The 20,509-nt window shown below is 42.0% G+C and overlaps 1 protein-coding gene across 1 annotated transcript in view; it reads right to left on the bottom strand.

Moving 5' to 3' along the window:
• PKD1L3 (polycystin 1 like 3, transient receptor potential channel interacting) overlaps positions 1 to 20,509 on the bottom strand; it is a 56,493-nt gene that overhangs the window by 19,733 nt on the left and 16,251 nt on the right. The window contains 12 exon segments of the mRNA XM_069456409.1: positions 222 to 421; positions 4,735 to 4,881; positions 7,571 to 7,749; positions 8,731 to 8,832; positions 9,562 to 9,792; positions 11,785 to 11,978; positions 13,088 to 13,319; positions 13,664 to 13,792; positions 14,400 to 14,526; positions 14,628 to 14,755; positions 16,573 to 16,749; positions 18,968 to 19,099. Of these exon segments, the coding sequence (XP_069312510.1) occupies positions 222 to 421; positions 4,735 to 4,881; positions 7,571 to 7,749; positions 8,731 to 8,832; positions 9,562 to 9,792; positions 11,785 to 11,978; positions 13,088 to 13,319; positions 13,664 to 13,792; positions 14,400 to 14,526; positions 14,628 to 14,755; positions 16,573 to 16,749; positions 18,968 to 19,099 (1,978 nt within the window).

Below are 20,509 nucleotides of genomic sequence, written 5' to 3'. Positions count from 1 at the left end.
TTTATCTAGGGATAGAAAATTATCACGGCAGTAAAGATCCTGATGTGTTCCTAAGACTGCTCCATTTGCTAATGAACGAGAACAGTGGGAAAATTTGCTGGAGTATTCTAATGTTAGGGCGGGGGGGGGAGAAATGAAGGTGCATCATGATTCTGCTTCTAACCCTGAAGTTAAGGAGGGCGGAGCACAGGGCGACCCACGCCACACGCTAGGGCTCGTACATGTGTGCTCGTCTCTCTCGGCAGCGGTGCTGCTTCTCTTCCAGAACATGACGCTGGTGACCATGTTGCAGAGGAGCAGCGTCACGCAGCACGAGAGCCGCTGGACCCTCGTGAACTGGTTCCAGGGATGCCGAGTTGCCACCGAGAGCCACAGGTAATCCTGGGTGAACTTCTCCACAATCATGGAGGAAAACGTGTGTCTAAAAAGAGAAATCAGAACAGGAGAAACGTAAGATTTCAGTCTGACAGTGCTCCAGACTAAGATGCGGTTTGCCCAGCAATCAGCTACGTAGCAACTCCTCAGCCTCTGTTCTACACCTGTACAGACGGGCTTTCAGATAATTTCATTCTTTTGTTATTTTAGGATAAAAGGTTTCTGAGGATATGGATAATTTAATATTGTACAAGTGTTTAAAATAAAAAAAAACTGTTGTTTTAGCTTTATAAGAGTTTGGATAATTCTTTCACTCTTCAAAAGTTCACATTAAGCTTCCACTCAAAATAGTTTGAATAATTTGTCCTTTGAGCACCTAGTCTATCCCAAATGTGGAAGAACTGTAAATAACATATAAAAATAAAGAACCAAAAAGACTCGGCTGGGCTTAGAAACAAAATAAATATATCCAATGAAAAGAAATGGAGTGAGAAAACAAGGTGGTGAGTGACGTAGAAGCCACAGGACTATGGAGCAGCTCTAGGCCTAGAAGAAAGCAGGACACAGAGGTGGCAGTATGACTCTGTCACCTAGGCTGGAGTGCAGTGGCGCATTCATAGCTCACTGCAACCTCCAACTCCTGGGCTCAAGTCCCTGCCTCCCAAGTAGCTGGGACTACAGGTGCATGCCATCACACCTGGCTAATTTTTAAAATTTTTTGTAGAGATGAGGTCTTGCTATGTTGCCCAGGCTGGTCTCAAACTCCTGGTCTCAAGTGATCCTCCTGCCTCGGCCTCCTAAAGTGCTAGGATTACGGGTGTCACCCATCATGCCCGGCCAAGACAGTGATTTCAAACATGGGAGTTGGGAGAGAGGTTATTCAAGAGTGGTTAAAGCATTTGTAGTTCTTTATCATGTTCAGGAGGAACAAACATATTCTAAGTAAGACCTTCTTAGAAAATTAATAGTGAAAAAATATGTTAAAAAGTTAAAGCTAACCACCAGAAAGAATTAGAAGAATGAAAAAGAGGAGAAACAGCAGCAGGAGGTAGAAATACAAGAGGAGGAAGATGAAAGAAATGCAATGTATAGTTTCTAAACCAGGAAAGATTAACAATACATGAGGTAGGGAACATTTAAAAAAACTCTGTGACACCAACAGAAAGGATGGTAACAACACAAAATAAGATGGTACAGTCCAAATGGATCAGTAATCATAATTAATGTAAACATATTAAATTCATATATTAAGATCTACAGATTAGATCTTACTTTAACAAATACAGTGATGTAGCTTATAAGACATGCATCTAAACAAAATCATAGGAAAGGGCTGAAAATAAACAGATAGATATTCAATAGAAACATTAACCAAAGAAAGTTGACATATTAATATCAATATCAGACAAAATAGAATTTAAGATAAAAAGTATTAAAAGGATAAAAAGGAAAGCTATATAACAAAAAAAGGAAAAGGAAAAATTCACCCAGAATAACATGCACTTAAATTTCCTAATAAAGTATCTTCAAAATATGTGTATGTGGTAAAAACATACATAATTAAAGGACAATTAACAAATCCATCATAATACTTCTATGAGAAACACAGAGATTAAACAATCACATTTCAACAAAATGAATACACTTGAATTCTTAAATATACCCATATATTATAACAAATACTGGAACTATCTGGGCACAGTGGCATGCATCTGTAATCCCAGATACTTGAGAGGCTAAGGCAGGAGGAGTGCTTGAGCCCAGGAGTTTGAGACCAGCCTGGCAAACACTGGGAGATCCCATCTCAAAAACAAAACATACTAGCTGGCCGGGCACGGTGCCTGACGCCTGTAATACTAGCACTCTGGGAGGCTGAGGCAGGTGGATCGCTCGAGGTCAGGAGTTCGAGACCAGCCTGAGCAAGAGCGAGACCCCGTCTCTACTAAAAATAGAAAGAAATTATCTGACCAACTAAAAATATATATAGAAAAAATTAGCCGGGCATGGTGGCACATGCCTGTAGTCCCAGCTACTCGGGAGGCTGAGGCAGTATTATCGTTTGAGCCCAGGAGTTTGAGGTTGTTGTGAGCTAGGCTGACGCCACGGCACTCACTCTAGCCCGGGCAACAGAGCGAGACTCTGTCTCAAAAAAAAAAATAAAATAAAAAAAATAAAAAATAAAACATACTATAACTGAGTCAGGTATCGGGATGGAGGGATACTTATTTACCATGTAAGTTTTCATAAAGAAGAGGAAATTTCTACCAGTTTACTCCTATACACAAGCAACAAACAATTTAAAATATGTAATTTTAGAAAGGTATCTACAGTAAAAGCAAACTCTACCACTTGACACTCTCACAACCAGTACATAATACTTCCCATTGTTACACCACCTCTTCAGTCCCTGGAATTACCAGACTGTCGTTTTTGTTTATAATGCGCACACACTTCAACTCAGAAATTCCACTTCTAGGTACATACCCCAAAGAATTTCAGCACTTATCTGAAGGAGGTCAGATACCAGAATGTTCCCTGCAGATTGGCAGACACTCTTGGTTGCCTGTCCAACAGCCATTTATTTCCTTCTTCCTCTTTTCTAGTAGAAACCTGATTTTCCAGTAACAAGTAGCAACACAGGTATGTCCACCCCAGAGAGTGAATCATGATTGTTTTAAGCCAATTAAGGTGACCCCATGCCCATTGTCATTGTTTAGGGATAGAAATGTGTTTTAGTTTGGCCAAAGAAACCTAGGGGGAAATCTGCTAGGGTACTTTTCAATAAAAGATGATATAACTTTAGCTAGCACACAAGTCAAATGTGAGCTTCCGTATTGCTAAAGGACACAGGCAAATTCAAACCAAACAACCTTTGATATGGCAAACAAAACCACCAAAAGCACAATTCACAATTGCAAAGATATGAAAACTCAGGTGCCCATCAATACACGAATGGATCAATAAAATGTGGTATGTATATACCATGGAGTACTACACAGCCATGCGGAACAGTAGAGAACTAATACTTCTTGTATTAACCTGGATGGAACTGGAGACCATTCTTCTACATGAAGTATGACAAGAATGGAAAAACAAACACCGCATGTACTCACCATTAAATTGGAACTAAGTGACCAACACTTATGGGCACATATGGAAATGACATTCATTGGAAATCAAGCAGCAACGTGGATGGAACTGGAGGCCATTATCTTAAACGAAACAATTCAGACACAAAGACAAGTACAGCATGTTCTCACAAGTGGGAGCTAAATGTGTACCCATGGAAGCAGAGCGTAGTGTGACGGACAAAGACTAGGAGGGGTGAGGGTGGGGAGGGGCTGGATGATGGGAGGTGCTTGGTGGGTACAATGCGCATTGCTCCAATGATGGATGTGCTGAAGGCCCTGACTTCACCAGCATGCAATATATTAATATCAATGTAGCAAAATTGCACTTGTACTCCGTGAATATATAGAAATAAAAAAAAATAGAGGAAAAAAATAAAAACAAGCAAAAAAAAAAAACCAAAATGAGATTTGTGTTCTTGTGGCAGTTCAGAAAAAAAGTTTCAAAATTCTTTGTTACTTCTCCCATCAAAAAACAGGGTCTATGTCCCTTCCCCTTGAATCTGATTTTTCAAAGCTAGGTCATAAAAGGCCAGGCAGCTTCCAATTAGTGCTCTTGAAATGCCCATCTTGGGAGAAGCCAGCCAGCATGTAAAACATCCAGCTATCCTGAGGCTGCCATGTTGAATGGAGGCCAGGTGGCAGACACTCTCTCTGAAGCCACAGATGCGCTCCCAGCTGGCAGGCAGCACCACCTGCTGGCCGCGCCCGTGAGCCACTCTTGGATCTCTAACACCACGGAGCCCAGAGATGACTATGCAGGAGCCCAGGGGAAAACTGCCCAGTCAAACCCTTGCCGAATTTCTCACCCACAGAATCATGAGAAAATCAAATGTTCATTTTAATCCACTAAGTTGTGGGAGCAGCAATAGTAATCGGAATGATTCTTAATAAAGAACTAAGTATTTCTTGCTGTCTGGAAGTCCTGACTGAATCACACAAGAGGAGAAAAAGGAAACATTCGTGAGGAAGAATTCAGCACAATTTTTAAAAAGGAGAGGGGATCAGGCTCTGGAAGAAGCAGTTCCATCTTTTTCGCCTTGAAGGCATTTTTATGTAAGGTGCTTGGACTTCTTGAAGTCAGTCATTTTGTTCTCATGAGGAAAAAGCCAAGAGCCCTGATATCACTGAACCCAAAAAACTGCAGGGAAGAAATGGAGCAGGTAGTCAAGGTACATTCACCTGGACGGCACATCAATATTTACTGCAAATAATGATTTCCCAACAGTACCTAAAGGAAAAGAGCTCTCTCTTTGCGGCCGGTAGGAAGACTCGGTCCTGCTGGCAATCTCCTAGGTCCACGGCCAGCCAGCAATTGCACAGGAAGTGCCATTTCCTCTTAACTGCCACGTCACTGACAATCACCTGGCTTACATACCTAGAGTAAAATGCAGATAGTCACATTAGGAAGGTGGGCTTGAGTCAAGTGACAAGTAATCTTTCACCATCAGTGGATGTCCTAGTAAATGAGTGGTGTCAGCAAAAGGCAAGAACTAAGGAAACAAAGGAGAGTTGAGCCTGTCTGTCCCTTCTTACCCTGTAAGGGAGTTCATGTGTCAGACACCAGACTGCCAACTCCTGTTACCTATGAGCAGCTCAGTATGTGTGTGTACTTTATTGATTGATTGATTGATTGATTTTAAATATGAAGGGGTGGGGGGTTGTGAGTAGGCGTGCTCAGTTGCCTTGTTCGTTTTTGTTTAGACAGAGTCTCACACTCCATTGCCCTGGGTACTACCCTCGCCTGTAGTCCCAGCTACCTGGGAGGCTGAGGCAGAAGGATTGCTTGAGCCCAGGAGTTTGAGGTTGCTGTGAGCTATAAGGAGGCCACTGCACTCTAGCCCAGGCAACAGAGCGAGACCCTGTCTTACAAACAAACAAACAAACAAAAACCCACTTTAATACCAAGCTGATAGAAAGCTCTAGAAGTGACACATAACCCTGAGAATTTATATGCACTACATATTTATTGTTATAGTATTAACTATAATTATTAATTGTAACAAATATATATTCAGTCCTAATATAATCGTGCCATTGGACTGGCTGCTGAGAAGACAAACATTAATAAGACAGTATCTCTACCCTTGAAGAGCATACGACCATTGTGAGCTCAAATTTTATAATCAAAGACTACATATAAAGCTACGATTGATGTAAACTAGTGATATGAATTAGTGAGAAAAGTAGAAACTATTACGTAGGTGTGAATTTCTTTAAGTGCTTCCTGTGAGTTATCTACTTTAAATTTTAAAATTATCTTCATATGATTATAAACTAATAGGAATTCACTGTTACAATTTTAAAATACCTAAAAGTGTACTGAAGAAAATTTTTCAAATGTTGTGACCCTACTACTCAGAGATAATTACTGATGATAATTATCAAATATTATGTACTCTCCCCTATACACATACTTTTTAAAAACAATCAACTTTATTAGGCATAATTTACACATGATAAATTGCACCCAGTTTTAAATTCAATGCATTCTGACAAATGTATACACCTGTGTAAGCACCACCACCGCCCCTGAAAATATCACCCCAAAAAGTTCCCTTGTGGCTCTTTCCAGTAACCTCCCACCCCCTCACTCCTGGCCTCAGGAGACCATGAATCTGCTTTCTGTCTCTATAGACTAGTTCACCTTTTTTAGAATTTCATATAATGTGAATTCCTGCAGTATATCTTCTTTGTATCTGGTTCTTTTACTCAGTTTGATTTTCTCTTTTAAATTCATCCATGCTTTTTGTACATAAATAGTTGTCTCTTTCTTTGTTGAGTAATATTCCATTGAATGAATAGACTAGGATTTGTTTATTCATTCATTCGATGGACATCTGTGCTGTTTCCAGATTTTGGCTATTATTAATAAAGCTGCTATGATCACATGTAGAAGTCTTGGAGTGGACACAGGTTTTCATTTATCCTGTGTAAATACCAAGGAGAGGAATTTCTGGGTCACTTGGTAAATTCATGCTTAACTTTACAAGAAACTGCCAGACTGTTCTCTGAAGTGGCTGTACCGTTTCACACTCCCACCACTGCTGTGGGAGTTCCAGTTGCTCCCATCCTCACCTCAACTTGGTGTTGTCAGAACTTTTAATGTAAGCCATTCTGGTGGGCGGTTAGTGCTCTTCCACTGTGGTTTTAATTTGCATTTCCTGATGACTAATGCTATCAAGTACCTTTTCAAGTGTTTATACATTATTCACCTTTATAAATAAAACTGAAATGACAGTATACAAACTGTTTTGTATGTACCTGAACAGAATGAGAACAGCACGGAAGTGATTAGGCTCTGCCCGCCTAGTGGTTGGTGTATCTAGCCTAGTAGGGAAAAACTTCTTTTGCTAATAACTTTAGGCAGACTTCGTGCTCTTCTCAGGTGGGCAACGATCGGCAACTCGTCCTCGTGAGTGCCTGCACCTTAGAACTTTCACGCCATTGCCCTCTTTTTTCCTAACTCCAAACAACCAATAATCTTCATTCTTTAACTAATTACCTACTTTCTCCACCACTGTTTCCTAATTCTCAGAGTGTTGCTGAAGGAAGATGCCGAATCATGCAGACCAAACATGTGCCAAGTTCATGGGCTCTATCACTGTCCTTTCATCATCTCTCTAGCTCCCCGGGCACACCCCACATGCTCATTCTATTCTTTCCCTTCTCCTTCATCTCTTCATTTTGACCCAAAGTAAATTCAGTAGATAGTTGCTTATAAAATTTACTCTTTAAGGAATTTTTTTGTATTTAGAAATATTTTTAATTTACCATACATTGGGGCAACATTTCACTGTTATTTGCTGTTCATAATCATGACAACATTTAATGAAAATAAAAAGAAAAGGTATCTATCCTTCTACTATCCAAAAAAAAAAATCATATTGCTGATATGCCATCTTTCTCTCCAGGGTTTCTTCTTTGTACATAGCTTTAAAACTTAAACCTAGAAGTCATTTGTTACTGTTTGGCCCAGAGAGTCAGTTGTTAATTGTGACGGCTTTGCTTTTCTTTCTCCATGAGCCGTAAAGAAGAAACAAGGCAGCAAGATGGAGGGAGCTCACCAGGAAGGGCTGGCGCCCGAACTGTCATGCCAGAGCCGGAGGCCGTGCAGCTCCCCTAGCGAGGACCGAGTGGTGAGAAGGAAGACGTCCAGGCCTCCCCGCTCAAACACCGTCTTCTGCGGGTCCCAAAGGTGATGGGGCTCACTCCGTCCCTCTGATCCGTAGAGGGTGATGACAACCTAAAATTCGACAAGAAAAAATAAGATATAGGAAATTTTTTTTTTTTTTTTGAGACAGAGTCTTGCTTTGTTGCCTGGACTAGAGTGAATGCCGTGGCGTCAGCCTAGCTCACAGCAACCTCAAACTCCTGGGCTTAAGCGATCCTACTGCCTCAGCCTCTCGAGTAGCTGGGACTACAGGCATGCGCCACCATGCCCGGCTAATTTTTTCTATATATATTTTAGTTTACCAGATCATTTCTTTCTATTTTTAGTAGAGACGGGGTCTCGCTCTTGCTCAGGCTGGTCTCAAACTCCTGACCTCAAGCGATCCACCCGCCTCGGCCTCCCAGAGTGTTAGGATTACAGGCGTGAGGCACCATGCCCGGCCAAGATATAGGAAATTTTAACCTGTTTCTTTGGGTTTATCCCTAAGAAAAAAGATGAAGATGTAGAAAACCGCATTTAAATGAAGTCTTTGGAATCTTAGACAAGCATGGAGGTGGCTTTGCATTTACAACTTAGAACCAGGAAATACTAATCTCTGTGGTCCCTTTTTTTTTTTTTGAGACAGAGTCTCACTCTGTTGCCCAGGCTAGAGTGAGTGCCATGGCGTCAGCCTAGCTCACAGCAACCTCAAACTCCTGGGCTTAAGTGATCCTCCTGTCTCAGCCTCCCGAGTAGCTGGGACTACAGGCATGCACCACCATGCCCGGCTAATTTTTTCTATATATATATTTTTAGCTGTCCATATAATTTCTTTCTATTTTTAGTAGAGATGGGGTCTCGCTCTTGCTCAGGCTGGTCTCGAACTCGTGAGCTCAAACGATCCGCCCACCTCGGCCTCCCAGAGTGCTAGGATTACAGGCGTGAGCCACCACGCCCGGCCCTGTGGTCCCTTTTAAAGTGCTGTTGGAAAGTGCCAGGATGTCACCAAGTCAGAGTGGGTCTCACGTGGTGGGAGACACAAAGCAATGAATGAAGAACGTTTATCTCATTAACCTTAGCTGTTGTAGCGGCCCTTCTTCGATACCCGGTGTAGACCTGAATAAGGTAGCGAAATTGAGAGTCGGGGTCATTATCAGCCAGGACAGTGACCTTCACCTGCAGGAAAAGCAGAACCAAGAAACCTAGCAGGCCCCCACGCAGCACAGCCTCCTGCCTCCTCCAGCGACGGAGCAGGAGGACGCAGCACTGTGGGTTTGGCGACCGGATGGAGAACAGTGGCGGGTGTGGTCAGAAGACAGACAAACCAGCAGACCCGAGTTGAGTGACTGAAGGGAGGGTGAGGCCTGAAATTCCAGAGCTTATGCCTTTAACATGAAATATTCACCAAATCAACTGATCAAGTCTTGGGCCTCTAAATTCTACTTCCCTCCCACTCAGGGAGGATTGCCAGCTAACAGAGAGGATACCCAGTTAAACTTGAATTTCAGACAAACGATGAATAATTTGTGCCATACTTAAACTGCATTCACTATGTATTTAAAATGCAAATTTGACTGGGTATCCTGTATTTTAGTTTACTAGAGCTGGCAACTCTCCACCCAGGGCAACAGACAAATAGATACTTTGCATATTCTAGAATTTCCAGGGTGTTCTCTGAGTCCCATGAGGATACAACCTTGGCTTAAAAAATAATAGAGATTAAAGCGTTAAGTTCTTAGGTGTTGAGACAGTAGATATGAAGAGAAATGTAAGCAAAGTCCCACTTGGATTTCTATGCTACCTACTGTCATGCTACCTGCTTCTTCTGATGAAAGTCCTCCCCACCCCCAATTTTAATATCCTCAAGACACTATGACAAAGCTTTTGGAATCAAAGTCTCATTACCTTCTGCACATCGGCTTGGTCCTTCCTCCAAGCCCACACGACCAGGATCATATAGAACCCTAAGAGGCTGGCCAGCAAGGACACCCCAACGGGATTGCTGGTCACACGAAGGAACAGTTTGACTGTGTCTTCAACATGCACTGTCCTGGGAACAATGAAGAAGTCGCTGCTGAAGAAGGTCAGGTGGTTACAGAGACACTGTGTCCTCCAAATTGTGCTCTGCGGCCCAACCTGGAATGAGAGTCAAGATGCTGATTCTCATCAGAGTGCTAAGGAAGGCACAAACCTAGTATGTAAAACACAGGTAGTTTCGAGATGGAAAAGGATGTCTGGATCTCTCGCTCACTGCTGCTGGTGGTGTGAACAATTATAACCAATGCGGGGAGCAATGTGGCAACAGCCTGTGAAGCTGGAGAAGCTCAAACTCTGAATCCTGAAGTTCCAATTCTGAATATATATCCTAGGGGAACTCTGCACGAAGATACGTGAAAAGGAATGTTTTGTCAGCACTGTTTGTAACTATCAAAAATAGGAAACAACCTGTATGTCCAATAACAGCACAATGTAACAAATTAACAAGTATATAAGTACATAACAAGTGCGTAAGTACATAAGTAGAGTCAAACTGATGGAACACTATACGGCAGTTAAAAATGAATGAATGCGAAGTAGATGTAGCAACACGGACAAACGCTGAGTGAATAAAACAGGGTATGTACGGTATGGTACCATTTACACAAAGCCTAAAAGCATGCAAAATAACACTTAGTTATCTATTCAGTTTCAGTTGCTTTCTAGAACGTAAGCTCACGAGAATACTGTCTTGTTCATTGCTGTGTCTCTAGTTCCCAGACTTGGGCATGGCATGTGGAAGATACTCAATAAATACTGGCTGAGAGAATGAACACATACAACAGACTCGGGACAGTGGTCACCCTTTGCTGGAAGGGAGGGAGGGAGATTAGAGAGGGATACACAGACGGCTTCAGTTACTCCCGAGTGTATTATTTTTTAAAAATCCACAGTAAATGGAGCAAAATACTAACTTTGATAAAGCTGAGTGTACATTTAATGTTTATCATATTATTCCCACATATCATAACATTTCTTCATGATAAATATTTTTTAAAAATATCAGTAGGTGAGTAAGTGGAAGCCACCAATTCTGTTTGGTTTTGTGGATGAAAAGCCTAAGAGACCGTCATTAGGACTGACTCCTTTCCGTGGCACAAGGTTAAGTTCTGGACGCCCCACCTCTGTGCTCTGCCCTGGGAAGAGCTCTCATGCTGTGCTTGGCAGCTCTAGTCCTTTCAAAGGTACAAGCACTACAGGGAGCTTCGAGGAGGTGAGAGATACCTGATGCCTCCTGCCATCAATGGGTCTGTGTCGCTAGCGGAGCAAAGCTCTCCAGCCTGGCCACTCACAGTGTGGCTTCCCCAGGACGCGGCACCGGCATCGCCACAAGCTCCTGAGAAGGCGGGATCTCAGGCCTGGCCCCAGAGCCGCTGCGTCAGAATCCGCACTTTAACAAGCTCCCAGTTTGAGGAGCTGCTTGAGAAGCCACCATCCCAAAACCACTGCTTGCGGCCAGGAATGGTGCAGACGCCTCTCTGGGAATCCCTTTTCCTTCTCTTCCCAATCTGGATGACACTTTCTCAGCTGTTGTAAGAAGAGCTTCATAACCCCCTCCAGGACCTTTAACCACATTCTCTGTGCTGCTGAACCGAGACTTTAATCAGGCAGGAGCTCAGAGTGTGTGCAAATGGACGGTGCTGATTTAAAGTGGTTAGACATCAGGAACAAGGTGCTAATGACAAAAGTGACACTCTGTCCCCATCTGGCCTGGAATATACAAGAACCTGCAGTTTTTTCTTAGCTGTAAAAGTTCTCTTTTGTTCAGCAGGACGTTTGTTTCGTTGTACCCACATCACACTTAATACTTCAAGACTTTTGCAGCTGCTAGATTCTGCTTTCCTTATTTTAACTACAACCGTCAGATGCACCCTGGACTGTGTCTGAGAAAGAAATTACGAAGATAAAGCACAAACCTGCTCCTGCCCCAGAGACACACTTTCCCTGCCCACCACGCTCAACCCCTCCTGTTCCCCAGGCTGATTTATTTCCCTTTTGATTATTTTTCGTTCTGGGCCCAGATAACAGATGTGCCCCGTTTAACAGGGCAGCTAAGGTAGCAGAGAGGCCTGAGAAGTGTCGGTTTCTTACTTGGCATCCGTTGCTCCCCCACGTCCTGTTGTGGCTGTCCCAGAAATAACACTGAGTGACGGCAGTGACGACGGAGACCAGGGGGGGTGTCAGCTGAGCGCCGCCCTGGCTCCCGGTCCACGCGGCTGTTATGTAGTAGGTGCCAGCCCCGTACCGCAGGCTCTCCGGCGTCAGCACCCACGTGTACTCCTCATCTTCGAGCAAAGAACACGGCTGACCTGTGTTTCACATGGGACAGAAGGGCCAGTAGAACTTCTGTTCTGATGGGTCTATTGTTATTTTATTTTACAAATGAGGAAATGACAAGCCAAGAATCACAGATAATTTGAAAGGAAATGATCAGTGATACAATCCCAGGCTCCGGATGACCCGTGTTCTGGTAAAGGATCATATTCTTTTGATAAATGAAAATTTAGGCCTAAGGAATTAGCATGTAGTATGAGTTTTAGAAAAATATGAAATAATCAAACATCTAAATTAATAGAAAATCCAGATAATAAAAGAAACCCAAGGGCGAAGCAAGGGTAGGAATAATGCAGTTCCAGGAAGAGTCCTGCACCGCATGTCCGGGGCTCGATGCCAGGCCCAGCTCTGTCACCAGGTGGCTGCTTAAGGGCTAAGGCAAGTCACCCAATCTCTCTAGGCCTCAGTTTCCTCATCTTTCAAACAAGGAGTCTTGTCTTTCAGACAAAAGATCTCTCAGGCCCCTTCCACCTTTAAATGACACATTATTATTGCCAAGATCAGCAAGAACCACCGAGAGCACATTCTGAATTGGAAAAATGCCTGTTGGTTTTGATCACGTATATGTAGGCACTATTTGTGTACCTTAGAAATTTTTAACCAGTAATGTCTCCAATTCTTAGCTTTTCTAAACTACAATGTAGTGTTTCTTTAGCTTTTCTAAACTACAATGTAGTTTTCTCAGCCTCCCAGAGTGCTCAGATTAGCAACATGAGCCACTGCGCCTGGCCCTCATACTTTTTTCAAATGCATTTCATGGTCACATGTATCTACATGTGTTAAAATTACACAGAACCAAATACACACACAGAGAAATGAATGCTCGTAAACCTGGTGAAATCTGAATAAAGTTGATATATTATATATATCATTGTCATTTCCTGGTTGTGATATTGTACTATAATCATGAAGGACGTTACCATTAGGGGAAACTGGATTAATGGTATATGAGCTATTTCTTACAATTGCATGTGAACCTACAATTATCTCAAAATGAAAAGTTTAGAAAAGAAAGAAATGCATTTCAAGGTATGTTTCCAATGTCTGATTGGGGTTTTACCTTTCTGCCACACCTGATCCTTTGGAAGGGTGACGTTCAGGTGGAAGTGCGTGTGGTTAGGCTGATACTGGAAGCCCAGGTAGAGTGTCATTACCAGGGGACTTTCAGGCTCTATGCTCACTATCAGCGTTTTCTCCAAAGAGGTGATGTTCACTGTGATGACAAAACGGTCCGTGCTTGTGTTGAGGCTGATGGGATGGGTTTCCATGCTCACATTTCTCCAGAGAATGATCTAGAATAGGAGACAGTCACTCTTCAAGTTTAAGATGGTCCATCCATCAATGCCTTTCAATTTCCTTTATATTGATAAAGTTGTGACACTTTCTAGTCTTCCTCTTTGAATATTAGTAGGTAACATACTTCCAAGGGTTAAGGGAGAGTATATGGTCTAAGACCTAAAACATCTTTTTCTAAGGGTAAGGAATCTTTTTGTAAAAATTCCCAAAGATGGTCATAACTAACTAACGGCACTACCATCAATCTGAAACGACTTCCTGCGAGTCGTTGCATCCTTCCGTCCTACTCTCCAGGATGGACTATGCCCTTCTATTTTATTCCCTGAGAATCAATTCCTACCTCAATGTCTTCCATTAAATCACGGACTTGGAGCAATGTATGATTAGAGCTTAGTTTCACACTTCCGATGCTCCCGACAATGTTTCCGTCACCAAAATCCTTGAAGGGATTTAAAGCTAGTCCTGCCACCTAGAGACAAAGAAAAGTCCAGTTTCATCAATTGCTGAAATATTTATAAGTGACCCTGTGATAGGTTACAAGGTATCAGATATCATAAAGTAAATGTTGGGATTTTCCCCCTGCTAATATCTCAAATGAAATAAGATTTTGTACTATGACATCTACGAGGAATAATTAAAGACAAATCATATTATATTGGGGACTCTTAGAATTTTTTTTTTTTCATCTTTGTACATGGAGGATTGTGTTTTATTAGGGAGTAAGGCAGCAATGCTATTTGTGTTTGTCAGGTAATGCTGAAAGAAATACAATGCATGGCCATGACCAGGTTGGTATACCAACTCAGTAATTATTGAGATATTCCCAGCTTTGCATAAATAGTGAAGAGCTGAGATCATTTCAATCCACAACACAGCAGCTTAGTTAAATCCAGAAACCTGTCTAATGCTCTCAACTTTTCTCCCTGCCAGTGTAAAATAAAAACCGTTGCCACAAAACCTCTCTCATGTGGTCCGGTCAGCTTACATAACATTTCATGGTACATTCCTTTCACCCAAATGCCTCCCTGGCCATCCAATCCCATTTTCATTCTGACCGGAATCAATTTCACACTCACTTGGACATTCACTTCTGGGTGTTCATTCAAGAGTTCCTCCAAAGCCGCAGCCGATGGAAAGCATAACCTCACAGGTGCCGGGTGACCCAGAGTATAAGAGCTCAGAGGCAAAGTTGATATGTTGTGGCTACTGAAAAAGAAGTTAAAATGGAAATCCGTTTTTGTATGTTCTCTAAAGGTCAAAAACTTAAAATGAAACTCTCCCCCCTTCTTTCCTCCTATGTTAACCTGCTCAGCATCAGAGTGGCAATGGAAGAGGTCAAGGTCACTGGAGATGCAGGAAACTGGTTCTCCTGTAGAAATGCTTCCTGGATGTTCCCAAGCGCCACCAAGGACATTTCTAGCATGTCTTCTACCTGCATTTAGAGGGAAACGCCATGTGACATATAACCTCCATGTACTGTGCTAGTGAAATAACGGTTTCAGAAGGGTGGAAGGTTTGTCAGTGATGTAATGAAAAGAGACATTCAAAGGAGAAGACCCTGGAACCCCACATGAAGTACCTGCAGTCTGGCTAAAGACTTAGCATCCTTTTTATCAACTAAGAGAGCCAGCCAAGGAAGTGTTCCTCTGCCCCATTATGTAACTGTTCTAGACCTGCTCATGATACGTTTTTTTTCTTTTTTAAAAGGCAGCTTTAAGATAAATTTCACATATACAACTTGCCCACTGAGAGTATGTAAGTCAATGTTTTTTAGTATATGCACAGGGCAGGCTGGGTGCGGTGGCTCACACCTGTAATCTTAGCACTCTGGGAGGCCGAGGCAGGCGGATTGTTTGAGCTCAAGAGTTCGAGACCTGCCCGAGCAAGAGTGAGAATCCCATCTCTACTAAAAATAGAAAGAAATTATATGGACAGCTAAAAATATATTCACAGGGTTGTGCAGTCATCACCATAATCTAATTTTAGGATCCATCCTCCCCCTAAAATAAACTCGACATCCACTAGTAGTCCTTCTCCATTCCCCCATCCCTACTCTTCCTGTTCCTAGATAACCACTAATCTATTTTCTCTATCTATAAATTTGCCTCTTCTGGATGTTGCATATAAATGAATCACAACATACGGTCTTTTGTGACTGGCTTCTTTCATCTGGCATAATGTTTTCAAAGTTCATTCATGTTGGAGCATGTATCAGTACTTCATTTTTTTTTGTTGCTGAATAATATTCCATCATATGGATACAACACATTTTATTTATCCACTGATCAGATCATGGACATTTGGGTTGTTTCTGCTCTTTGGCTATTTAGCTATCTGGACAATGCTGCTATGAACACGAGCATACAAGTTTTTGAATGGACATATGTTTTCAATTCTCTTGGGTGTATACCAAGGAGCAGAATCGCTAGGTTACATGGCAATTCTATTTTTAACATTTTTTTTCTTTTTTTTTGAGACAGAGTCTCACTCTGTTGCCCAGGCTAGAGTGAGTGCCGTGGCGTTAGCCTAGCTCACAGCAACCTCAAACTCCTGAGCTCAAGCGATCCTCCTGTCTCAGCCTCCCGAGTAGCTGGGACTACAGGCATGCGCCACCATGCCCGGCTAATTTTTTCTATATATATTTTTAGCTGTCCATATAATTTCTTTCTATTTTTAGTAGAGATGGGGTCTCGCTCTTGCTCAGGCTGGTCTCGAACTCCTGAGCTCAAACGATCCGCCCACCTCGGCCTCCCAGAGTGCTAGGATTACAGGCGTGAGCCACCGCGCCCGGCCTATTTTTAACATTTTGAAGAACTGCCCAACTGCTTTCCAAAGCAGCTGTATCATTTTACAATGCATAAATGTATAAGGATTGAGATTTCTCTGCATCCTTGCCAATACTCGTTATTGTCTGCCTTTTTGGGGTGTACACTGGTATCCCATTTTGGTTTCGACTTAGAGTTTACTAATGATGTTGAACATATTCTCATGTGACTAGCAAATATGATTTACTGTGTGTTTACTATGTACCAACACTTTGCTAAGTCCTTTTCACTTGGTACCACAGCACTAGGTAGTCTCAGTTCCCTGGTATGGAGGAGAGGGAGCCCCCGAGAGGCTTGGCAGAGTGGTTTCTTCCGCAGTGCACAGCTCAGCTGGATGCTCTTTGAAGGTCTAGGGAGAGGCTGGACCTTTCAAGATTAAAACGTTTCTAAACAGAGTTGGCCACTTGGGTCTAAGTGTACCTACCTGCTCAGCATCCTGCTCGGAGTTCTGCGAACTTTCCTCACCAGCTTCCATGGCGCTGTTGAGGGAGTGGAAGAGACAGGCAGTCACAGGGAATCTGAAGCCCAGACTGCTGTTTTTCCGAAACAGGATCTTCAGTAACTGCTCACTCAGGTAAATAAGAGAATCGATGACACTGACCTGGGAGTATCAGGAAGCAAACGCACGTCTCTGAACTGGTTATGATGGTTTTCCATTTGTGTTCTTTTTAGCAGTTCAATATTCTTTACACATTTTAAATGCATTGTTACAAAAAGCAACATTACAATTTGGCAAGGAAGGAAAATATATTATTTCATGTTACCTATAGGGGAGGATTCAGATTTCATGCCATTCAAAAAGCTGATAACTCTTTGGAGTGGTAAGTATACCAAATGTCTAGCCAACAAAACTCAGGTAAGAAAAGGAGTGCTGAGGAAACGGGCAATGCTGCCCCAAACGCTGAGTAGACCGTCCGCTTATATCTAGTCTATTTTGATATATCTTTTGATCGAAAGCATTCAAGATAGATTTAAAACACAGAACAAAGAGAAATTCTAAATGGAACAGAAAACACCAATTCTCTTTCAACGTAGGTCGTTCTCATGAAAAAGATCAAATAAGAAAGGTTAGGCAAATTGACAGGTATTTACTGAAATAGTCACTGTAGGTACTACTATTTTTGTTTTGAAATTTTATTCTCACAGTTACATTTATTAAAAACTTCTGAAAAATAAAAGACATAGTAAACAATGTTAAAATTAAGAGAAAGTATGTGCAATGTATATAGAAAAGGTTAACATTCATAATAAATAAAGCTCAAACAAGTAAGCAAAAGACAACCCAATGTGGGGAGGAGAATGAAGGACAAGAAACAATTCAAAACAGAAATAAAAAGGTCAATAAATATATAAAATGATGCTCAGCCTCCTTAGTAATCAACCAAATGCCCCTTCACCTTTTCTATCTTTTCTTTTCTTGCTTTTGAAATTGGCAAAAGTGAGACGGTGGAGAACTGGTTGGTGGGAATGTAAAATGGTACCTTTTTTTTTTTTTTTGAGACAGAGTCTCACTCTGTTGCCCCGGCTAGAGTGCCATGGTGTTAGCCTAGCTCATGGCAGCCTCAAACTCCTGGGCTCAAGTGATCTTCCTGCCTCAGTCTCTTGAGTAGCTGGGACTACAGGTGCACATGACCACACCCGGATAATTTTTTCTATTTTTAGTGGAGATGGGGTCTCGCTCTTGCTCAGGCTGGTTTCGAACTCCTGAGCTCAAGCGACCCTCCCACCTCAGCCTCCCAGAGTGCTTGGATTACAGGTGTGAGCTATTGCACCTGGCCAAACGGTGCCCTTTAAGAGGGATTTTTGTTGTATCTATTAAAAATTTAAAAGCCCACCAGTCCTACTTTTAGCATTGTATCCCACAGAAGTATTTGTGTATGTGCTCAAAGATACAGGTACAAGGGTGTTCATGGACATGCTGTTTGTCGAAGTAAACAAATGAAAAACATCTAAATGAACATTGAGTCCATTTATATGTACTGACATGAAAAAATGTCCATGACAAGGTACTAAGTTTAAGAAAAAAAATCAAGGCTCCAAAAAAGTTGTATACCTTGGCCCTATTTTTATTAAGAAAAAAAAACAAAACCCCAAAACCAAAAAAGAGCTTATGTACGCACAGAAGAAAGCCTAGAAAGTTATGTGCAGCAAGTTAACAACAAACTGAAAACAGCAGTTGCATCTGGAGAGTAGGATTGGCAAGGACAGAGATGGTGAGGGCGCTAGCTTTTTACTGTGTACGCTTTTGTTCTGACTTTTTAAATGATACGCATTATTTCTGTCATTAAAAAGCCCAAGGAAACCAAAACAGATTACATTTACATGCTTATTGCAGAATATTCAAAAATATAGAAAATGGGAAAGAGAAAATTACAATTCCCACTAATCTGACCACCTTCCTTTGCCTATGTGTAAGAAGCCCTTCTACTCCCTAGGCATGAACAATCCGGGGCAAGTGACCTTGGTAAACGTGGCTACAACAAATCCAAGGATCACGACCATGCTGATTTTTGATGCCTGTTTCCAGGCTGTACTACTCTATCCACCACCAGGAGTAGATCTATTTCGTCTCCCATTATTTCTTCTAACAAATGCATCTGAAAGGCAGTAAACCTGATAAATAAACAAATCAACATAAACACAGCGTGTCCAAGGATGTCACTACTGATCAACTTATTCACAATCTTTAAAGATACAAATGTACTTGCTAATGTTTAAATTCAGGCTCCACAAATCCTGCACAGGGCACACTCTCCAGATTCTCTTTTTCACTTTTCCCCTTTTTCTGTCTGGCTCCCTCCTGATCATCCTCTGCTTACGTGAGCTGGCTTAGAACACCGTGGGGCAAAGGCTGTCAGCGCCTGGAGGACCTCGCAAGCTTGCTGTAGCTTGTCATGAGCTTGCAAACCATAAACCGCTCTGCTGTATTTCCCAGCTACGTCATCTATGACCTATTGGAAACAAAGAACTTGGTCAAAATTGCTTGCATATAATCATCAGACTTCAACAGTTTGAGACATTGTCCCAACCAGAGTTGACTTTTGGTAACATTAAGCTCTAGGAAGCACAGGCTCTCTGAAACAGTTACTTTCAGAAGCTCTTCTGCAAATGCACAGAATTTATTTTCACTTCTTCCATACAGTACACAAAACAAGTAACAAGGTTATACAATGATTACAGTCCAAGGGCAAATGAGTATGGGAATAAGATGACAGGAGTACCTGTAAGTCAAAGAGCATGATCAAAGGTGAGGGAAACCGGGAAATCAAAACAACAGAAACAAACTTTTCTATTCAGAAGTATCTTTTGCCCTCAGGTTTCCCATGGTGTTTCGTTTCCTCCATGCAAGAGTTTGTGTTCAAGAGGGAACCAAGTGAAAGACCACACAGCAGGTGGGAGGCAGAAAACCTCCCTGAAAAAACAAGCTGGGCAAACCGGAGGTGATCCCAGCGCTTAAGAGGCTGCTGTTTTTGAACTGGACGTCCAACCCCCAGAGGCTCTGTGGACACCAACTACTAGGTCCATGTCTAGAGAACAGCTCATTTATAGCTTAATCCAATCGCATATTCGAAAAACCTTTATTAAATGCCCAGTGTGTACTGCCAGGTGCTAGAGCAGTTAAAGTCAGCCATGATCCCTGCCCTTGGGAACCACGCAGTCCGATAGGGTGATTCCTGATTCAAGGGGTTTGTGAGAGGTCAAGTCATTTATAAAGTGATCTTAGAATTGAGGAGCACCCAATTTTGGTTTTATACTGTGGGACTGAGCTGTAAGTAAGCAGGTGTGAAGATATGGATGAGATATAGAGTTTGCACCCAAGCACACACTTGCCAACAGCGGCCAGGGCTTGATGCCATTCTAGCTGCGGCCAGGAAGGTCACTGAGGGGCCTTATCGGACACGTTAGAACAGAACTTGTAACCTGGGCTGAATCATGGTAGATCCCCCCATTTATCTAGTCTTTTAAACAATGTATCTTCATTAAGTTATATAGTTGTCTCCAGAGAAATTTTGCACATTTTTGGTTACACTGAATCCTAGGCACTTGCTATGATATTTTTTTAAATTTAATTTTCAAACTGATTGTCGCTGATATGTAAAAATACAATCAGCTTTAGCATACTGATGTGGTATTCAGCAACAATGCTAAATTCTCTTTGTATTTCTAATAATTGTTCCATAGACTCCTGGATAGTCTATACTTCAGACTTCTCTTTAAGGGAAAAAACACTCTTTGTTTAAACTACCATAGGTCAGGTTTTTTTCCCGTAAACTGCTTAGCCCATATGGAACATCTAACTTCCATAAGCACTGCGAACAGATCCCGAGTAAACAGCAATCTGTTTTAGCAGGGACATGTTA

This window comes from Eulemur rufifrons, chromosome 23, assembly GCF_041146395.1.
Source record: "Eulemur rufifrons isolate Redbay chromosome 23, OSU_ERuf_1, whole genome shotgun sequence".
In the NCBI taxonomy this organism is placed as follows: Eukaryota; Metazoa; Chordata; class Mammalia; order Primates; family Lemuridae; genus Eulemur; species Eulemur rufifrons.
This window is presented reverse-complemented; position numbering and strand designations above follow the sequence as displayed.